The sequence below is a fragment of the Oncorhynchus kisutch genome, linkage group LG30, assembly GCF_002021735.2.
Source record: "Oncorhynchus kisutch isolate 150728-3 linkage group LG30, Okis_V2, whole genome shotgun sequence".
In the NCBI taxonomy this organism is placed as follows: Eukaryota; Metazoa; Chordata; class Actinopteri; order Salmoniformes; family Salmonidae; genus Oncorhynchus; species Oncorhynchus kisutch.
The window spans coordinates 2,694,466-2,717,860 of NC_034203.2; the positions used below are offsets into that span (position 1 = coordinate 2,694,466).

At 43.3% G+C, this 23,395-nt stretch overlaps 1 protein-coding gene across 2 annotated transcripts in view; it reads left to right on the forward strand.

Annotated features, from left to right (window-relative positions):
- retreg1 (reticulophagy regulator 1) overlaps window positions 1–23,395 on the forward strand; it is a 74,945-nt gene that overhangs the window by 21,536 nt on the left and 30,014 nt on the right. The window contains exon 1 of one of the 2 annotated variants that reach the window (XM_020467330.2): window positions 21,491–21,692. The exons of the other annotated variant lie outside the window; for it this stretch is intronic. Within the exon in view, the coding sequence (XP_020322919.1) occupies window positions 21,661–21,692 (32 nt within the window). The 5' untranslated portion in view covers window positions 21,491–21,660. Of the gene's footprint in view, window positions 1–21,490; window positions 21,693–23,395 lie in introns of those variants that run through there. 2 annotated transcript variants of the gene reach the window in all.

Below are 23,395 nucleotides of genomic sequence, written 5' to 3' on the forward strand. Positions count from 1 at the left end.
TGAGAGGAAGCTCAGGCAGGTAGTTGGCTCTGGCAGATCTTGGCTGGCTGGCGGATCTGGAAGAGTCTGGTTGACTGGCGGATCTGGAAGAGTCTGGTTGACTGGCAGATCTGGAAGAGTCTGGTTGACTGGCAGATCTGGAAGAGTCTGGTTGACTGGCAGATCTGGAAGAGTCTGGTTGACTGGCAGATCTGGAAGAGTCTGGTTGACTGGCAGATCTGGAAGAGTCTGGCTGACTGGCAGATCTGGAAGAGTCTGGCTGACTGGCGGATCTAGCTGCTCTGGCTGCTCCATGCAGACTGGCAGCTCTGGCTGCTCCATGCAGACTGGCAGCTCTGGCTGCTCCATGCAGACTGGCAGCTCTGGCTGCTCCATGCAGACTGGCATCTCTGGCTGCTCCATGCAGACTGGCAGCTCTGGCTGCTCTATGCAGACTGGCAGCTCTATGCAGACTGGAAGCTCTGGCTGCTCCATGCAACCTGGCAGCTCTGGCTGCTCCATGCAGACTGACATCTCTGGCTGCTCCATGCAGACTGACAGCTCTGGCTGCTCCATGCAGACTGGCAGCTCTGGCTGCTCCATGCAGACTGGCAGCTCAGGCTGCTCCATGCAGACTGGTAGCTCAGGCTGCGCTGAACAGGCAGGAGACTCCGACAGCGCTGGAGAGAAGGAAGGCTCTGGCTGCGCTAAACAGGCGGGAGACTCTGGCAGCGCAGGATAGGAGAAAGGCTCGGACAGCACTGAACAGGCGGGAGATTCCGGCAGCGCTGGAGAGGCGAGGCGCACTGTAGGCCTGATGCGTGCTGCTGGCACTGGTGGAACTGGATAGAGAACACGTACAGGAAGTCTGGTGTGGGGAGCTGCCATCGGAGGACTGGTGTGTGAAGGTCGCACAGGATGGACCGGACCATGAAGGCGTACTGGAGAACCTGAGAGCAGGACTGGCACAGGACGTGCAAGGCTAGGGAGGTGCACAGGAGGCCTGATGCGTGAGACTGGCACCATCTTCACCAGCCGACTAACACGCACCTCAGGACGAGTATGGAGCGCTGACCCAGGTGCCATCAAATCCCCGACACGCTCCGTCGGGCGACTATCTTGCATACTACGCCAAATCAACTGCTCTCTCTCTTCACTCTCCTGCAATTCTATTAACAACTCCTCGAGTGTCTCCTCATCTCCCATCTGTTCACTCTCCTCCATTCTGTCCACTAATTCCTCGACCCTCTCAGACTCAGCACTCAGCTTCGCCGATAGCTCCGATAACATCCATGGCTCTTTACGGTAGACAGGGGGAGTTGGCTCAGGTCTGAACCCTGACTCTGCCACACTCTCCCTGAGCCCCCCCCCCAATACATTTTTGGGGCTGACTCTCGGTCTCCTGTCCGAGCCGCCATGCCTGCTTTGCCAACTCCATTCTCCTATAGCCTGCTTTGCACTGCTCCTGCTGCCGCTGTTGCCTGTTACCACGCCACTTGGTCCGGGTGTGGTGGGTGATTCTGTAACGGCTCTCTTCTATCTCCTCCTCTGACGAAGATGTAGAACAAGGATCGGACCAAAATGCAGCGTGATGATGATTCATGATATATTTTAATGAAGGAAAACCTATACATACAGAAACTACAAAACTAACGAAAATGAAATAATGAAAACCGAAACAGCCCTATCTGGTGCAAACACAAAGACAGGAACAATCACCCACGAAAACACTAACAGAATATGGCTGCCTAAATATGGTTCCCAATCAGAGACAACAATAATCACCTGACTCTGATTGAGAACCGCCTCAGGCAGCCATAGACTACGTAGACGTAGAAAAATTACTGTGCAGCCGTATTCATTGATCTGGCCAAGGCTTTCGACTCTGTCAATGACCATGTCCTCATCGGCAGACTCGACAGCCTTGGTTTCTCAAATGATTGCCTCGCCTGGTTCACCAACTACTTCTCTGATAGAGTTCAGTGTGTCAAATCGGAGGGTCTGCTGTCCGGACCTCTGGCAGTCTCTATGGGGGTGCCACAGGGTTCAATTCTTGGACCGACTCTCTTCTCTGTATACATCAATGAGGTCGCTCTTGCTGCTGGTGAGTCCCTGATCCACCTCTACGCAGACGACACCATTCTGTATACTTCCGGCCCTTCTTTGGACACTGTGTTAACAACCCTCCAGGCAAGCTTCAATGCCATACAACTCTCCTTCCGTGGCCTCCAATTGCTCTTAAATACAAGTAAAACGAAATGCATGCTCTTCAACCGATCGCTACCTGCACCTACCCGCCTGTCCAACATCACTACTCTGGACGGCTCTGACTTAGAATACGTGGACAACTACAAATACTTAGGTGTCTGGTTAGACTGTAAACTCTCCTTCCAGACCCATATCAAACATCTCCAATCCAAAGTTAAATCTAGAATTGGCTTCCTATTTCGCAACAAAGCATCCTTCACTCATGCTGCCAAACATACCCTTGTAAAACTGACCATCCTACCAATCCTCGACTTTGGCGATGTCATTTACAAAATAGCCTCCAATACCCTACTCAACAAATTGGATGCAGTCTATCACAGTGCAATCCGTTTTATCACCAAAGCCCCATATACTACCCACCATTGCGACCTGTACGCTCTCGTTGGCTGGCCCTCGCTTCATACTCGTCGCCAAACCCACTGGCTCCATGTCATCTACAAGACCCTGCTAGGTAAAGTCCCCCCTTATCTCAGCTCGCTGGTCACCATAGCATCTCCCACCTGTAGCACACGCTCCAGCAGGTATATCTCTCTAGTCACCCCCAAAACCAATTCTTTCTTTGGCCGCCTCTCCTTCCAGTTCTCTGCTGCCAATGACTGGAACGAACTACAAAAATCTCTGAAACTGGAAACACTTATCTCCCTCACTAGCTTTAAGCACCAACTGTCAGAGCAGCTCACAGATTACTGCACCTGTACATAGCCCACCTATAATTTAGCCCAAACAACTACCTCTTTCCCAACTGTATTTAATTTTAATTTATTTATTTATTTTGCTCCTTTGCACCCCATTATTTTTTTATTTCTACTTTGCACATTCTTCCATTGCAAAACTACCATTCCAGTATTTTACTTGCTATATTGTATTTACTTTGCCATCATGGCCTTTTTTGCCTTTACCTCCCTTCTCACCTCATTTGCTCACATTGTATATAGACTTGTTTATACTGCATTATTGACTGTATGTTTGTTTTTACTCCATGTGTAACTCTGTGTCGTTTTATCTGTCGAACTGCTTTGCTTTATCTTGGCCAGGTCGCAATTGTAAATGAGAACTTGTTCTCAACTTGCCTACCTGGTTAAATAAAGGTAAAATAAAATAAAAATAAAAATAAAATAAAGACACCCCACAAAACCCCTAAGACAAAAACACACCACAATAACCCATGTCACACCCTGGCCTGACCAAATAATTAAAGAAAACACAAAATACTAAGACCAAGGCGTGACACAATGGCTTTTATCTGGCCACTCTTCCATAAAGCCCAGCTCTGTGGAGTGTACGGCTTAAAGGGTTCCTATGGACAGATTCTCCAATCTCCGCTGTAGAGTTGTCTGATTTATGCCCTCCTTTCCTTGTCCGTGAGTTTTGGTGGGCGGCCCTCTCTTGGCAGGTTTGTTGTGGTGCCATATTCTTTCCATTTTGTAATTATGGATTTAATGGTGCTCAAAGCTTCTGATATTTTTTTATAACCCAACCCTGATCTGTATTTCTCCACAACTTTGTCCCTCACATGTTTGGAGAGCTCCTTGGTCTTCATGGTGCCGCTTGTTTGGTGGTGCCCCTTGCTTAGTGGTGTTGCAGACTCTGGAGCCTTGCAGAACAGGTGTGTGTATATATACTGAGATCATGTGACACTTAGATTGCACACAGGTAGACTTTATTTAACTAATTATGTGACTTCTGAGGGTAATTGGTTGCACCAGATCTTATTTAGGAGCTTCATAGCAACGGGTGTGAATACATATGCACACACCACTTTTCCGTTTTAAATTTTTTTATTTTTTTTTATTTTTTTGAAACCAATTATTTTTTTCATTTCACTTCATCCACTTTTGACTATTTTATGTATGTCCATTACATGAAGTCCAAATAAAAATCCATTTCAATTATAGGTTGTAATGCAACAAAATAGGAAAAACTCCAAGCGGGATGAATACTTTTACAAGGCACTGTTCCTATCCAATAGAACACAGAGGGGTTTCCTTAATGGAAGCCTCTCTAATGCAAATTCAGTTGAGTGTAGTTGGACCATTTTTGTTTTCTGTGTTTACTATTGACTGTCCAATGACCTTGACTAAAGCCTGTGTGTGCATGTTCTCTGACGACTCAACAGTATACACATTGGCTGAAACAGTAAAATAAATAACTGACATCATTAATATAGAGCTCTAGGTAGTTTTAGAATGAGTAACTAGCAATAGGCTGGTGCTAAATATCGCAAACTAAAAGCATAATTTTTGGGACAAATAACTTGCTCAACCGTAAACCTCATCTGGATCTATTATTAAATAATGTGGCTATTGAGCAAGTTGAAGAGACTAAACTGCTGGGTGTCACCATAGATAGGAAGCTATCATAGTCAAAACTTATAGACTCAATGTTTACTAAAATGGGAAGAGGTCTGTCCATGATCCTTGCTTTCTTTCTTGATATCTCAGTCAACCATATAGGTCCTACAGGATAGAAAGACATACAGTACCAGTCCAAAGTTTGGACACACCTACTAATTCCAGGGTTTTTATTTATTTTTTACTATTTTCTACATTGTAGAATAGTAGTGAAGACATCAAAACTATGAAATTACACACATGGAATCATGTAGTAACCAAAAAAGTGTTAAACAATTCAAAATAGATTTTCTATTTGAGATTCTTCAAATAGCCACCCTTTGCCTTGATGACAGCTTTGCACACTCTTGGCATTCTCTCAATCAGCTTCATGAGGTAGTCACTTGGAATGCATTACAGGTGTGCCTTGATTAAAAGTTCATTTGTGGAATTTCTTTCCTTCTTAATCAGGGGTGGTATACAGAAGATAGCCCTATTTGGTAAAAGACCAAGTCAATATTATGGCAAGAACAGCTCAAATAATCCAAGAGAAACGACAATCCATCATTACTTTAACACATGAAGGTCAGTCAATATGGAAAATGTAAGAACTCTGAAAGTTTCTTCAAGTGCAATCGCAAAAACCATCAAGCACTATGAAACTGGCTCTCATGAGGCCCAGACCCAGATTTACCTCTGCTGCAGAGGATAAATTCATTAGAGTTAACTGCACCTCAGATTTTTTTTTATTTTTTTTTACCTTTATTTAACCAGGCAAGTCAGTTAAGAACACATTCTTATTTTCAATGACGGCCTGGGAACAGTGGGTTAACTGCCTGTTCAGGGGCAGAACGACAGATTTGTACCTTGTCAGCTCGGGGGATTGAACTCGCAACCTTCCGGTTACTAGTCCGACGCTCTAACCACTAGGCTACGCTGCCGCCCCAAGATTGCAGCCCAAATAAATGCTGCAGAGTTCACTTAACAGACACATCTCAACATCAACTGTTCAGAGGAGACTGCGTGAATCAGGCCTTCATGTGGCTACCACAGCATTCTGCAGGGATACGCCATCCAATCTGGTTTGCGCTTAGTGGGACTATCATTTGTTTTTCAACAGGAAAATGACCCAACACACCTCCAGGCTGTGTAAGTGCTATTTGACCAAGAAGGAGAGTGGAGTGCTGCATCAGATGACCTGGCCTCCACAATCACCCTACCTCAACCCAATTGAGATGGTTTGGATGAGTTGGACAGATTTCAGATTTCCAACATGTTTATCACTTGTAGCTGATTTGCTGTTTTTTTTTAGTATTTTATGCCCAACAATTAAGATATATATATTTTTTTTTAAATAATCTAAACTTCGGGGCCTAAATACCTTGCCAGTTGGAGCACCCTGCTATAGGTAGTCTCATATCTCAGTCTTCCCAACCCTGGCAGTCCTTTTAAATGTAGGTTGCGGCTTATCAAAAATTCCAACGGTTGTATATCCCCACTCTTGGCTCATCTTGCTCTAGAGACTCCTTGTGGCGGGCCGGGCGATGCAGGATGACTTCGTTGGTCAGTTGAACAATGTTTCCTCTGACACATTGGTGCAGCTGGCTCCCGGGTTAAGCGAGCGGGTGTTAAGAAGCACAGTTTGGCGGGTCATGTTTCGAAGGATGCATGACTCGATCTTCACCTCTCCCGAGCCCGTTGGGGAGTTGCAGCGATGAGACAAGATCATAATCATGAAATTGTGGAGAAAAAAGGGGGTAAAAATACATTTAAATAAATGTTCAAAAATTGGTTGTCCCTAACCGCCGAACTAGACGGTTGTGCATTGGCTATATAAATAAACGAGACAACTTGGCCTGCAGCATCACGTAAATTTGCACAAAGACGCATTTAGAGACCGAAGACCTCAATTGCAGTGAATGGGAAAGCCAGATATCATAATAGATACCCATGATGCTTTGCTTTGTTGCTATTCCAGAATCGCTTCATAATGGTGGGCTACTGGGCCACCAAGGCTCTTGTCTCTATCTCCTGTCTGACATTTAGCTATTGTGTTGGTGTCATCTGCCGCTGTCCGTCAGACAAAGGTGCCTTGTGGGTAATTGTAAAGCGGGCTCCGGGTGTGGCGGGGCTTAGTTGGAGATTAGCCAGGTCAGAATGGCCGCTGACAGCTGTGGGCTGGGATGGAGAGAAGGAGGAAAATAATATTGTTGTCTGTGTGATCAACCTGGTCTCAAGGCAATTCATAGGATTTGGTTCCTAAATCTGCTCCCTTCATTTAGTATGATATACACTGAGGGGTGGTTTCACAGACACAGATTACGCCTAATCCTATTCTTAATTGCACTATTGAATTTGACTAACTGAAATGGCATTTCTCAGACATGGTTTAAAATAGTCTTCGATTTGCCCTAGTCTTGATTTAAAAAGTCCATTTCAAGAATGATCATTAGAGGGTTTTAAAAAAACGCTATTTTAGATTTTCAGATGTAAAAAAAACAGTACAACCCCCAACCCCTCATTCTCCCACCCACCCATCCATCTGTCCATTTCCTCCCTCTCTCTGTCTCTCCCTCCCTCCCACCCTCCCTCCAAACCACCCACCCCTACAAAAGAAACAAACAAGAACACAGTCATAGAAACAAAAACAATGGAGAAAAAAAAGTTCAATAAAATTATTAGCCCCAACCCGGCAGTTGGCACATATGTGAGAGTGCCTCAAAAATGGGGTCCCAGAGGCCACTCAAAGATTGGCATGACCAAAACATGTGTCCCACAGTCGCTGGACTCTGGTGGCATTTCAAACACTTGGGGTCAACATTTGGGTATATTTTTGCCAATATGTCATTTGAGTAATGAGGATGGTGCAAAACCTTAAACTGAATAAACCCATGCCTTATGCAAAATGATGATGTGTGGTGTTACACGGAACACAAACCGCCATTGTGTGCCATTGTGCACACATTTATTTTGTCCCCCCACACCATACGCGATCACGACACGCAGGTTAAAATGTCAAAATAAACTGAACCAATCATATTAATTTGGAGACTGGTCGAAAAGTATTAAACATTTGTGGCAACTTAGCTAGTTAGCTGTTGCTTTTACCTGAAATGCACAAGGTCCTCTACTCCGCCAATTAATCCACACATAAAACAGTCAACCAAATCGTTTAGTCATCTCTCTTCCTTCCAGGCTTTTTCTTCTCTTGATTTTATATTGCTATTGGCAACTTTCATAAATTAGGTGCATTACCGCCACTGACCTTGTTCGTATTTCAGTCACCCACGTGGGTATAACCAATGAGGAGATGGAATGTGGGTACCTTTCTTCTATAAACCAATGAGGAGATGGGACAGGCAGGACTTGCAGCGCGATCTGCATCAGAAATAGAACTGATTTCTATTTTAGCCCTTGGCAATGAAGACGCTCGTTGGCGCAATAATTGAATAACATAGATTTCTACATTTATTTTGCAACGCTCGCGCACACGAGCGGCGTGGTCAGCCTATTAGGTTCTAATTTTGAGTAAATAACTCAGGGACACTAGAGAAGCTGAACCAAGTTGAATTCTTCCCAAAGGGTCGATACAGCTGTAATTCAGACACAGACATATCTTCCCCTGTGGTGGTATTCATACCCCACTTTGGGTGGAGTCTCCTCGTTATCGCTAAACATTACATCATTCTTGCTAAGCAGGGAACTAAGTGATATGAGCCTTCAACGGTTTCTCCCCTTATCAGCACTGTCATATGCAATTGTGTTCCCTGCACCCAAGCTTCATTATGCCAACCCCTCATGTCTCTTTTGTAACTAATGTTCCTATACTTCTGAGTATAACAATGTTTGAAGTTTAACCCCGAATCCAACAGTGGATACGCTTTGTTGCCATATGTCATCGGGTAGCTCGACACCCATGTCTTGCTCCCATGCAGATTTTGTGTTTGCAAAGGAAGGCGGATTAATGTTCTGTATTATGTCGTATAATCTGGAGATCTAAGCACCTCTCGACTGGACACTTCGTAGGCTTGAGTGGAAATGTGAAGGACACTTTTTGTTTTGTTTAATTCACTTATAACCAGAGAATGTCCCAAAACCTTGTAGCATGTCCAAGAGATAGGGTGTAGACTCCACAGGGTTAGAGATGTATAAAAGAGGACTGTCTGCATATAAGGACACCTTGTGAGTTATGTTGCCCCTTAATACTCTCCTCCACCCGCAGGGCGATAGCAAGAGGTTCAATAGCCATATTAAAGGGGATAAATAGCAACCTTGCCTGACCCCCCCTGTGGCAAGGGAAGTAGCTGGAGGTAACATTGTTGGTGCAAACAGAAGCCACTGGGGAAGAGTATAACATCTTAATCCAGGAAAGGAATGACTAAACCCAAATCTCTCTAGTACTGTAAATAGATATTCCCACTCAACCCGGTCAAAAGCCTTTTCAGCATCAAGAGAGATGCTCTGTTTGTTTGGTGAAAAATTGTCAAATTCCGATTGGTGAAGCAGTCTCTCTTTCTAGAGTTCAGGAGTCGGAGAAGAGGCATCTGTTGTCCACATCTCTGATAAGTGTTTGGTGCACTGTTTGTTGTCATAGGCTGTGTATGAAATATTTTGGCCCCTTAGATATGCTTTTAACGAATCCCACACAGTAGAGTGAGACACATCAGGGGTGCAGTTGATCTGTAAAAACACATCAATGTGAGTTGAAATGTATTTTTTAAAGGCACTACAGGATAGTAGTAGTGGGTCAAGTCACCACGGTAGAGCTCTATCCAGGGCTCTACTGAGAAACAGACGCCTCACAAGTCCTCAACATGGCAGCTTCATTAAATAGTACCCGCAAAACACACGTCTCAACGTCAACAGGGAAGAGGTGACTCCGGGATTCTGGCCTTCCATGCAGAGTTGCAAAGAAAAAGCCATATCTCAGACTGGCCAATAAAAAGAAAAGATTGAGATGGGCAAAAGAACACAGACACAGGACAGGGAAACTCTGCCTAGAAGGCCAGCATCCCGGAGTCGCCTCTTCGTCTTGCTGTATCCTGTGGGGATCAAAACTGAACTCACTCCTGTTACCTCTGCAACCGTCCCCAACTATACGGGAGTCTTTTCTTCCCCAACTCTCTCCCCTGTGTGCTGCCAGAATGGAACTTGTACAGCTGGTGAGCAATCAGCCATTGATTACTCACAAACTCCCAATCAGCCCCAATTAGTCCTGGCCGGAGAGTCCGTCAAGACCTGGCACGTCCAGCAGATGGAGCCATCGCCTCGTGATGTATACTCCGTCTGTCACCAGTCCTCGACGAGTCTCCCCCTGGTGGCTGACCTGCTGTATGCCACAAAATACATTCACACACATATTATTATATATATATATATGTGTGTATGTGTGTGTATATATATGCGTGTGTGTATATATATATGCGTGTGTGTTTATATATATGCATGTGTATTTATATATATATGCGTGTGTGTATATATATATACACACACACACACACACATACAGTGGGGCAAAAAAGTATTTAGTCAGCCACCAATTGTGCAAGTTCTCCCACTTAAAAAGATGAGAGAGGCCTGTAATTTTCATCAGAGGTACACTGCCGGGGCGGCAGGGTAGCCTAGTGGTTAGAGCGTTGGACTAGTAACCGGAAGGTTGTGAGTTCAAACCCCCGAGCTGACAAGGTACAAATCTGTCGTTCTGCCCCTGAACAGGCAGTTAACCCACTGTTCCCAGGCCGTCATTGAAAATAAGAATGTGTTCTTAACTGACTTGCCTGGTTAAATAAAGGTAAAATTTAAAATTAAAAAAAAGCCAGAACACCAAAAAATGACTGGCTGTGATTAATACCCATCCTGCAGTGTTCGCTCAGCTATACAATCTGCACCCCCGTGCCAGCCGCCACCAAGCACCAGGGCGGACCAACCAGTCAAATAGTAAAGAATAATACACATGGTCCTTTGGGAGTATAAACTTGTATGTATTAAACATGCTCACAGTATGTTAGTAGGGTATCTTATTAAGGCATGGAAAGAGAGCTCAGTGGCTAGCGTTTGGTAGCGACTAGGCTAATTATTACCGCACCACCTAGCACCGTGGCTTTACAGCCACAGCTAGTTGGCAAAACGAATTGTGCCACGTACTGTAAATAAAATACTATTCAAACTATATTGTCCTTGTGAGAACATGTCACACCCTATACATACCTTCATTGTTCATAACTTTAAGTGACTGGATTAATAATTGTAATGGTTTTTGGCAACGGGGTGGAGGCACATTTCTAATCAAGATATGAATGCACTCGTTGGTCCCTGGTTGCGTTAGCAAGTCTAGTGCAGGGTCAGAATATGAGCCTACAATGGCTAGCTAGTATTATGTTGCCTGTCCTGTGGATGTAGGTGCGCGACAACATATTCTCTGGCCTTGTTTGTGTCTAAGAATGTCTTCTGCTCGCCAGAGGAAGTAGTGATCTTTAGTACAGCTGGGTAAAGAATGCTGAACTTGGTGTCCAGACAGCGGTGTAGGAGCCCCCTCACCTCGTTGAAGGCTGACTTCTTCTTCATGCCTGCCGCCGTGTAAACCAGGTAAATGCGAATATTTTGGCCGTTGTGGGTGATGGAAGCCGCTCGCGCTGCCTTATGGAGACATCCTCCTCCTGAAGGTAGTGGAATTTTACTACTATGGGTCTGGGCGGCTCCCCATTCTTCGGGAGAACTGTATGCTTCTGTGCGCACGGACGTGGCCAAATGTTTTGAGAATGACACAAATATAAATTTTCACAAAGTCTGCTGCCTCAGTTTGTATGATGGCAATTTGCATATACTCGGGAATGTTATGAAGAGTGATCAGATGAATTGCAATTAATTGCAAAGTCCCTCTTTGCCATGCAAATTAACTGAATCCCCAAAAAACATTTCCACTGCATTTCAGCCCTGCCACAAAAGGACCAGCTGACATCATGTCAGTGATTCTCTCGTTAACTTCTCTGGGATATGTGGGACGGTAGCGTCCCACCTTGCCAACAGCCAGTGAAATTGCAGGGCGCCAAATTCAAAACATCAGAAATCCCATAATTGAAATTCCTCAAACATACAAGTATTATGCACCATTTTAAAGATAAACTTCTTGTAAATCCAGCCACAGTGTCCGATTTCAAAAAGGCTTTACAGCGAAAGCACAACAAACGATTATGTTAGGTCAGCACCAAGTCACAGAAAACAATACAGCCATTTTCTAGCCAAGGAGAGGGCTCACAAAAGTCAGAAATAGCGATTAAATGAATCACTAACCTTTGATCTTCATCAGATGGCACTCACAGGTCTTCATGTTACACAATAAATGTGTGTTTTGTTTTTACTCTGGGCACCTCTGGGCACCTTTCATCCAAGCTACTCAATACTGACCCTGCAGCCATAAGAAGTTAATGCAACCGCTGTGTCAGATTTCAAAAAGGCTTTACGCCGATTATGTTAGGTCAGCACCTAGCCACAGAAAAACATACAGCCATTTTCCAAAGAAGGAGAGGTGTCAGAAAAGTCCGAAATAGCGTTATAAATATTCACTTACCTTTGATGATCTTGATCGGAATGCACTCCCAGGAATCCCAGTTCCACAATAAATCTTTGTTTTGTTCGATAAAGTCCATCATTTATGTCCAAATACCTCCTTTCTGTTCGCGCGTTTAGCCCAGTAATCCAAATGCTCAATGCACGATCGCTTAGTTCAGACGAAAAGTAGAAACATGTCAAACGATGTATAGAATTAATCTTTAGGAAGTTTTTATCATAAATCTTCAATAATGTTTTAACCGGACAATTCCTTTGTCTTTAGAAATGAAAAGGAACGCAGCTACCTCTCACGGCCACACGCATGATTTAGCTCATGGCATTCTGCCAGATACCTGACTCAAACAGCTCTCATTCGCTCCCCCTTCACAGTAGAAGCCTGAAACAATGTTCAAAAGACTGTTGACATCTAGTGGAAGCCTTGGGAAGTGCAATATGACCCCATAGACACTGTATATTGGATAGGCAAAGACTTGTAAACCTACAAACCTCAGATTTCCCACTTCCTAGTTGGATTTCTTCTCAGGTTTTTGGCTGCCATATGAGTTCTGTTATACTCACAGACATCATTCAAACAGTTTTAGAAACTTCAAAGTGTTTTCTATCCAAATCCACTAATTATATGCATATTCTAGCTTTTGGGCCTGAGTAGCAGGCAGTTTACTTTGGGCAACTTATTATCCAAGCTACTCAATACTGCCCCCCAGTCCCAAAGAAGTTAACACAGGTGTGAGTGTTGACGAGGACAAGGCTGGAGATCACTCTGTCACGCTGATTGAGTTCAAATAACAGACTGGAAACTTCAAAAGGAGGATGGTGCTTGGAATCATTGTTCTTCCTCTATCAACCATGGTTACCTGCAAGGAAACACGTGTTGTCACCATTGCTTTGCACAAAAAGGGCTTCACATGCAAGGATATTGCTGCCAGTAAGATTGCACCTAAATCAACCATTTATCGGATCATCAAGAACTTCAAGGAGAGTGGTTCAATTGTTGTGATGAAGGCTTCAGGGCGCCCAAGAAAGTCCAGCAAGCACCAGGACTGTCTCCTAAAGTTGATTCAGCTGCGGGATTGTGGCACAACCAGTACAGAGCTTTCTCAGGAATGGCAGCAGGCAGGTGTGAGTGCATCTGCATGCACAGTAAGGCGAAGACTTTTGGAGGATGGCCTGGTGTCAAGAATGGCTGCAAAGAAGCCACTTCTCTCCAGAAAAAACAGGGATTGGACTGCCGAGGACTGGGGTAAAGTCATTTTCTCTGATGAATCCCCTTTTCCGATTGTTTGGAGCATTTGGAAAAAGCTTGTCCGGGGAAGACAAGGTGTGCGCTACCATCAGTCCTGTGTCATGCCAACAGTAAAGCATCCTGAGACCATTCATGTGTGGGGTTGCTTTTCAGCCAAGGGTGCTGGCTCACTCACAATTTTGCCTAAGAACACAGCCATGAATAAAGAATGGTACCAACACATTCTCCGAGAGCAACTTCTCCCAACCATCCAGGAACAGTTTGGTGACGAACAATGCCTTTTCCAGCATGATGGAGCACCTCGCCATAAGGCAAAAGTGTTCTCAGGGAAACAGTCTTATTCACATTGGGGCCCAGACAGGAGGAGTATGAGCTTAGGCGAATTCATCCTTCTGATAGTGTCTGAAGGGGACAACACTCAAAACAGGTGTTACCACACACACACACAGGTCTCCTGAGAGGAGACCTTACAGTTTATCATAACACAATTGATTAACCCTTTAAATGGTATGAGGCCTTGGTTTAACCCTCTTCATCTCCTAATTTAAAACTTCTACTAAAGTGGTCCAAGTAGTCTCTTAAGGTTTCCTCTAGAATCAGCTGTACCTAACATCAACCAGTAGGACACAGAACACAATACTGGTTCTGGGGCAGCTCTTATTGCACGTTTTTACACCACCAACTACTTTGTAGCAAGGTGCTGTTTATCAGTAGCCCCGCTTACTTCCCTCCTCCATCCAAATAGTTGCTGCCAATCAGCTTTATCTATATTGATCACAAGACTCTATGCTCAAGGACTTCCAGGTACTAAGATATTGGAGACTTGAGGGAGCATGTGAAAAAGGCACTAGAATAGCCCACCCCTTATGGGCTAAAATAGCCCATAGTACTTCATAGAATGATAGGAACCTATCTGCTTTTTTTATGTCTCATCCAAATGGGCTCACTAAAATACAATAGTAATTCTATGTTCAGTGAACAGAAATATAAATGCAACATGTAAACATTTCAAAGATTTTACAGTTACTGTTCATATAAGGAAATCAGTCAATTGAAATAAATTCATTAGGCCCTAATTTATGGATTTCCCATGACAGGGAATACAGATATGCAGCTGTTGGTCACAGATACAATAAAATATATATATTTTTAATGTAGGGCGTGGATTAGAAAGCCAGTCAGTATCTGGTGTGACCATCATTTGCCTCATGCAGTGCAACACATCTCCTTTGCATAGAGTTGATCAGGCTGTTGATTGTGGCGTGTGGAATGTTATCCCACTGCTCTTCAATGGCTGTGCGAAGTTGCTGAATATTGGTGGGAACTGGAACACGCTGTGGTATACGTCGATCCAGAACATCCCAAATATGATCAATGGATGACATGTCTGGGTATGCAGGCCATGGAAGAACTGGGACTTTTTCACCTTCCAGAATTGTGTACAGACCCTTACGACATTGGGCCATGCATTATCATGCTGAAACATATGGTGATGGCGGTGGATGAATGGCACTACAATGGGTCTTAGGATCTCGGCACAGTTTCTCTGTGCATTCAAATTGCCATCGATAAAATGCAATTGTGTTCGTGTCCATAGCTTATGCCTGCCAATACGATAACCCCACCGCCACCATGGGGGAACTCTGTTCACAACATTGACATCAGCAAACCGCTCGCCCATACGAAGCCATACACGCTGTCGGCCATCTGTCCAGTACCGTTGAAACTGGGATTAATCTGTGAAGAACACACTTCTCCAGCGTGCCAATGGCCATTGAAGGTGATAATTTGCCCACTGAAGTCGGTTACAATGCCGAACTGCAGTCAGGTCAAGATCCTGGTGAGGACGACGAGCATGCAGATGAGCTTCCCTGACACAGTTACTGACAGTTTGTGCAGAAATGATTTGGTTGTGCACACTCACAGTTTCATCAGCTGTCCGGGTGGCTCTTCTCAGCAGGTGAAGAAGCCTGATGTGGAGGTACTGGACTGGCGTGATTACACGTGGTCTGCGCGTCTGAGGCCAATTGGACTTACTGCCAAATTCTCGAAAATGCTGTTGGCTTATGGTAGAGAAATTAACATTAAATTCTTTGGCAACAGCTCTGGTGGACATTCCTGCAGTCAACATGCCAATTGCTTGCTCCCTCAAAACTTGAGACATCTGTGGCATTGTGTTGTGTGATAAAATTGCACATTTTAGAGTGGCCTTTTATTGTCCCCAGCACAAGGTGCACCTGTATAATGATCATGCTGCTTAATAAGCTTCTTGATATGCCACACCTGCCAGGTGGATCGATTATCTTGGCAAATGAGAAATGCTCACTAAGAGGGATGTAACAAATTTGTGCACAACATTTGCGAGAAATAAGCTTTATGTGCATATGGAACATTTCTGGGATATTTTATTTCAGCTCACGAAACATGGGACCAACACTTTGCAAAAAATAAAGGGAACACTTAAACAACACAATGTAACTCCAAGTCAATCACACTTCTGTGAAATCAAACTGTCCACATAGAAAGCAACACTGATTGACAATACATTTCACATGCTGTTGTGCAAATGGAATAGACAACAGGTGGAAATTATAGGCAATTAGCAAGACACCCCCAATAAAGGAGTGGTTCTGCAGGTGGTGACCACAGACCACTTCTCAGTTCCTATGCTTCCTGGCTGATGTTTTGGTCACTTTTGAATGCTGGCGGTGCTTTCACTCTAGTGGTAGCATGAGACGGAGTCTACAACCCACACAAGTGGCTCAGGTAGTGCAGCTCATCCAGGATGGCACATCAATGCAAGCTGTGGCAAGAAAGTTTGCTGGGTCTGTCAGCGTAGTGTCCAGAGCATGGAGGCGCTACCAGGAGACAGGCCAGTACATCAGGAGATGTGGAGGAGGCCGTAGGAGGGCAACAACCCAGCAGCAGGACCGCTACCTCCACCTTTGTGCAAGGAGAAGCAGGAGGAGCACTGCCAGAGCCCTGCAAAATGACCTCCAGCAGGCCACAAATGTGCATGTGTCTGCTCAAACGGTCAGAAACAAGACTCCATGAGGGTGGTATGAGGGCCCGACGTCCACATGTGGGGGTTGTGCTTACAGCCCAATACCGTGCAGGACGTTTGGCATTGCCAGAGAACACCAAGATTGGCAAATACGCCACTGGCGCCCTGTGCTCTTCACAGATGAAAGCAGGTTCACATTGAGCACATGTGACAGACTGGAGTCTGGAGACGCCGTGGAGAATGTTCTGCTGCCAGAAACATCCTCCAGCATGGTGGGTCAGTCATGGTGTGGGGTGGCATTTCTTTGGGGGGCCGCACAGCCCTCCATGTGCTCGCCAGAGGTAGCCTGACTGCCATTAGGTACCGAGATGAGATCCTCAGACCCCTTGTGAGACCATATGCTGGTGCGGTTGGCCCCGGGTTCCTCCTAATGCAAGACAATGCTAGACCTCATGTGGCTGGAGTGTGTCAGCAGTTCCTGCAAGAGGAAATCATTGATGCTATGGACTGGCCCGCCCGTTCCCCAGACCTGAATCAAATTGAGCACATCTGGGACATCATGTCTCGCTCCAACCACCAACGCCACGTTGCACCACAGACTGTCCAGGAGTTGGCGGATGCTTTAGTCCAGGTCTGGGATGAGATCCCTCAGGAGACCATCCGCCACCTCATCAGGAGCATGCCCAGGCGTTGTAGGGAGGTCATACAGGCACGTGGAGGCCACACACACTACTGAGCCTCATTTTGACTTGTTTTAAGGACATGACATCAAAGTTGGATCAGCCTGTAGTGTGGTTTTCCACTTTAATTTTGAGCGTGACTCCAAATCCAGACCTCCATGGGTTGATAAATTTGATTTCCATTGATAATTTTTGTGTGATTTTGTTGTCAGCACATTCAACTATGTAAAGAAAAAAGTATTTAATAAGAATATTTAATTCATTCAGATCTAGGATGTGTTATTTTAGTGTTCCCTTAATTTTTTTGAGCAGTGTATTTTTTTCAGTATACTGTAAGTAGTTTTCAATACATAGGGAAAAAGCATACAACACACACACACACACACGCACACACATACCCCTCTTAATTGTCCATGTTTCCTATCCATGTAAATTCCATCAATTCAATTCAAATTCCATGTCAATGTTGTAATTCAGATTTAATTAAATTATTCTCAATTCCTATGTTAGTTCGATTTTTTTTTTATGGGGATAATTCAATATTATCCCTAACAATTCCACAAATTCCAATTCCCATTCAATTCGTTATGGCTATCGGGCTGATCATATGAGTGTTCAGACAGCCCAGCTATACATAACTTCAAGTTGAAATGATTTACAACAAATCCTGAAGTTTATTTTGATACTAAACCCATTATGATATGAATTGAATTGAATTCCAAATATATGTATTTTTTTTTACAATTCCAATAATAATTCCAGTTCAATAACTAGAAGATTGTTGCAAATCGAATTGAATTCCATGTAAAATATGCACTTCATAAGTGAATTCAAGAATTTTGTTTGAATTTAGGGTTGTAAACAAGTGTTGCTCAATTGGTAGAGAACAGTGCTTGCCACGCTAGGGTTGTCGATTCAATTCCCATGGGAGACCAATATGAAAACATATGCACTCACTACTGTATGTCGCTCTGGATAGTGTCTACAAAATGATTGGAATTGATTCCAACCCTGATTGTCATTTAAGACTTTAAAAAAAAAAAATTACTTTCATTTAACTAGGCAAGTCAGTTAAGAACAAATTCTGATTTACAATGACGGCCTACCAAGATGCAAAAGGCCTACTGCTGGGTGGACGGGGGCTAGGATAAAACGTTTAAATGTCGGACAAAACGCACATGAATTAACATTCTATGAGTATTATGTAACTTTGATAGATATCAGTTGAAAAAAATGATAAAAATGACTGTTTTGGGTTCATGGCTGCTGTGCATGCCGGTGTGTTGAGGAATACTGTCGTTCTGAAGTCAGGGCAGCTGTCAAAATGACGACACAGGCCAGAGATTACGTAACCCTGATCCATGGGCTGCACGTGCTGAGGAAATAGACAAAAATACCTCCACTCCCAGAAATACCCACGCTCTCTCTTTGTTAGTCTACACCTGTTTTTTTATGAAGCACGTGACAAATAACATTTGATTTGATGTTTCTTAATGGTCCTATATACATAATTTTCTCTGCACACACACATATTTGAAATCACCCATTGAATAGTGTTTACGCAACATTTCTCAACACCTATTTTTGTCAGTTTTTTGTGTGTATACACAACATTTCAAATCACCCATTTACGTCAACAATTCAAATCTTCAATTCAAATCAACATGTAAAACTGGATCTGAGTCATAATGAGAAGTTATCTATAGCGAGCTGTTGCTGTCAAGGAATATGACTTGGATGTGTAGTATTATGTGTTTGAATCATAACACCTGTTACGCTTCGTGTTTCGATCATAAATCTGCTTTGAGATAGGACACACATGTTGTTTGTTCCCACGACAACTGTGATGTTTGTGGGGTTGTGAAATCTGATATGGCAAGCAGTGTGTGTGTGTGTGTGTGTGTGACAGAGAGAGGGAGAAACAGAGAGTTTGTTTGATTCTGTGTTACAGGAACTGATCCTATGACAGCAGTTACTTTGAACCCTACAAGCAGCCAGTCAGGTCAGAAGACTAGCAGGGGGTGTGCTTCTGAAGGAAACCTGTCATTGGACCAAAAATACTCGTCATGAGTGTTTCGTCACAGTCAAAGGATTTGCATAAGTCATTTGGATATAAAAATCTATAATAAATTGTTGACGTTCTTAAAGTGCTTTGGATGAAACTATACATTTTTTCTGTTACCATGTTTGTCTAATATATTTGTGAAAACATGGTGAAATGTAGCATAAATTGTGGCATAAATACAATACAACACAATCAGGGTTGGGTAGGTTACGATATAAATGTAATCCATTAACAGTTACTAATTACCTGTCCAAAATTGTAATCAGTAATGTAACTTTTGAATTACCCAAACTCAGTAAATTGATTACGTTCAGTTACTTTTAGATTACTTTCACCTTAAGCGGCATTAGAAGAAGACAAACATTTATATGACCTATAGAATGACATCTATTGTAGGCGCAAATAGCTAAATGAGAGAGCAGCAGTGTGATTCACCTCAATGACCTATGTAGATATCAATAATAAATTAGATTCCCACCCATAGGCTACACCACTATGAAAAGCCGTTTTAACATATATTAATTGATTGATTTATATTAGTAATTAAATGTTTTACATCAATAATTACATTTTCGTTATCAATCATTCACATTTTTATATCCCAAAAGTATTTATCGAAATTATATGAAAATATGTTATCCACAATGGAAACGGCTTTCTATGGTGGATATTTTGATATTTGATCATTGCATTTTTATATCAATAATTCCCCATAGAATTAAATGGAGAAGCACATTTTTTACATCGATAATTCAATGTACTATATAAAATAAAATAAACTGTTGTTATCGCTATGCAGATATTAAAGTGTGCATATCAAATATCAATTCTTCAAATTTTGATATCATGGACTCTTTTTATATCAAATATTAGAATTATTGATATCAATAATTCATTTTTTATATAAAGCAATTCATTATCGATATGAATAATTAACATTTTTTATTTATTTTATTTTACCCCTTTTTCTCCCCAATTTCGTGGTATCCAATTGTTTTAGTAGCTACTATCTTGTCTCATCGCTACAACTCCCATACGGGCTCGGGAGAGACGAAGGTTGAAAGTCATGTGTCCTCCGATACACAACCCAACCAAGCCGCACTTCTTAACACAGCGGGCATCCAACCCGGAAGCCAGCCGCACGGAGGAAACACCGTGCACCTGGCAACCTTGGTTAGCGCGCACTGCGCCCGGCCTGCCACAGGAGTCGCTGGTGCGCGATGAGACAAGGATATTTCTGCAGCATTGAAAGTTGAAAGTTCCCAAGAACATATTGGCCTCCATCATTCTTAAATGGTTTGGAACCAACTAGACTCTTCCTAGAGTTGGCCGCCCGGCCAAACTGAGCAATCGGGGGAGAAAGGCCTTGGTCAGGGTGGTGCACTTATTGATATAAAAAATTCAATAGATACATGTTAAAACAGCTTTCCATTTTAGCGTTTATTGAAGTTGGATAATCTTTGGATGCCGACAGCAGTCGCACCATTTGAAGACATTGCTTGGACTGTGGCCTACAAAAGCCAATTCATGCTCTTTTCCGTTTTTACGTGATCCATCAAACGCACTTGGGTGTGTCATTAAAGTGCTCTCTGACTTGTGGTCAGACTAGCTCAGGCAGAACAACCTTAAACCTTTTTTCAATGCTGATTTGAATGTCATTGGGAAAACAGAAAGGTGTCAACGATTGTTTCGCAAACATCCTTTCTGAATTTAACAGTAATCCTAGAAGTAATCTAGTTGTTCAAAAGTATCTGTAATCTGATTTCAATTTTTTTGCTGGTAACGTTACTGATTACAGTTAGTCACAGAACTCAGCCCCATCAATGCTCCTCAACTTAAAATATCCTTAACATGATGGCCAAAACTACCTAAACAATCATTATCGTGTTTGCGTAACTTTGCAACATAATGTTTACTCCACTACGGCTAAATAAAGACTGTAACTGAACTGTTGTTAGCAGGGGAGAGCTAGCATTTGCGCAACTTCTGAGTAGTTTACACCGGATATGGCGTCAACATTCGACAAAGACAACAATGACATGTGCTTGCTTTCTACTTCTGAAACCCCCCTCCCACATACACACACACACTCACAAAAAAACACACACACACTCAAAGATATCTGATAAACAGATTGTGCCCCCCCAACTTTACAGAGGGGGGCAGTGACACTGACATAGAGGGTCAGCTCCCACCCGGTCACTGGTGTATTCGTATTCGTACCCCCCCCCCACCCATTCACCCACCACCCAGCCCCAACCTCTCTGTCCTCTTGATAGTTGCCTGATGGAATGCTGTGTGACCTGTGTTATTTTTAGATGGGCCTGGTTGAAATAGTCAAGCTCAGGCTTCATTGAAGATAAACACTAGCTGGTCTCGCACTGTGTGGCACGTCAACTGTGTCTTGACTTGACCTGAACGATTTGTAGAGCTTTGCTGTGACAGACAAGTACTTATATCCAGAACCACGTCTTCTTCGGACTACCTTAATATCGTAACAGAACCAAACTAGTGCTCCTAAGATGTCTCCTGAAGACCGTGGGGCAGGAATGAGGTACATGACTATGTCTTTTCGTTTTGACTTCTTTTGAGTGTGTAATAAGAGAAAGTGAGAGACACTGACAGTCTAACAAATGGTTAAAAGGAGTTTTGAATACGGTTACAGCTTTCTGTTCATAGTGCCTTAAGAATGTATTCACACCACTTGACTTATTCCACATATTGTTGTGATATTACTACTTTCTGAAGGCACTGTATGTCAGTGATTAAAAAAAAGCAGTCTTCTAGACAAGGTGCTACACTCCTCGTGTTAGGTAATTGGTTGTGATTATATTGGGTGCCATGCCTTAAGTTTTCCCTCAAGTTTAAGCGACAGGATAATGGTATCCATATTGCTAAGAGTCAGAGGTATACAATTCACTCTAGTTTTCTCCGCTCAAAACCCCACATGGCTAGGCAAATAAACTTCTCACGGGGGATTTCAAATAGAATTAAGCTCTGTAACAGAAAGAATACAGCTTGTGTTCACTTGGAACGGTGTCAACATCATTGCATAAAATGTCACGATATCAGTGATATCAACAGAGCCACATGGGTGTTGTGTGGCTCAGTTGGTAGCGCATGGCACTTGCAGCGCCAGGGTTGTGGGTTTGATTCCCACGGGGGACACCTATTAAATATGACAAAAATGTATGCACTCACTACTCTAAGTCGCTCTGGATACGAGTTTCTGCTAAAAGACTCAAATGTTAATTTGGGCTTGGGCTCTCTGGTTTAGACGTGCATGATGACTCTTTTGAAATGGAGGTTTGAGTCAACTGGTCAAGACTTTGCCTTGGGGTTTTGAATAGCAGCCAATTTCATTTTTAAGTTCTTGCGGAGGGTCTTTGGCATAAAGGTATAAGTTGCATCTGGAGTGATCTCTTGCACCCACACATAGACTGGTAAACATATTTACTCCCTCTGTATATCCCTCGGAAATATGTGGATGCTCTGGATTCTTTGGCCGCCATTCCTCACATTGTTTGGCCGTTTGTTAAATATAATTTTTAAGGTGCCGTCACTGGACTCATTAGAGGCTCAGACATGTAGTTCCCCATGTTGTTTTAGAGATCACCAATAGGTTGAAATGACATGTCTGCCTAACAACTGCTTTGGATGCCCCTCCCCTGGTCTCTCGATAGGATTGTTGTCATGGAACGATCCCCGTGGTTTTCCCAGATGAGTTGGGGATAACAGAGCAATGTGTCTGTTAGGTTTGGATGCCGTTAAAGATAGGAAAGGACTCATTTTACAGAAGCCTGAGTGAAGTACAAAAGGTATTTCATATCAGGAGTATGTGTGGCATAATGTCAATTAATTCTGGAAATACTGTTGTTAGACTCAAGATTAAGGTTGCAGTAATCACGTAGAATAATGCAGTATTAGCATAGTCAGGGTTACAAACATTCCAGTCATCATTCACTGGGTTGGATACCAAAGTGTAGGATACCAAAGGCAGACAAAGGTAGATAGCTCCAATGTCATTTAGTAGCAGTGGAGAAAAAGATACTGAGGTACAAGGACATGACATTAAGGGCTTTTATAGGCTCAGAGAGATCACGCAGGGTTGAGCCAGTGTGATCTGAAGTCTTTTAAATGTTTTGCTCCACGTTGAATGGAGTGCCAGGATTTTTTAGGACTTTCCCCTGAAGGGGTTTACCCATGACAGTCAATAACACTGTCCCACAGAAGTTTTGTTTGGTCTGTCCCTTTTGG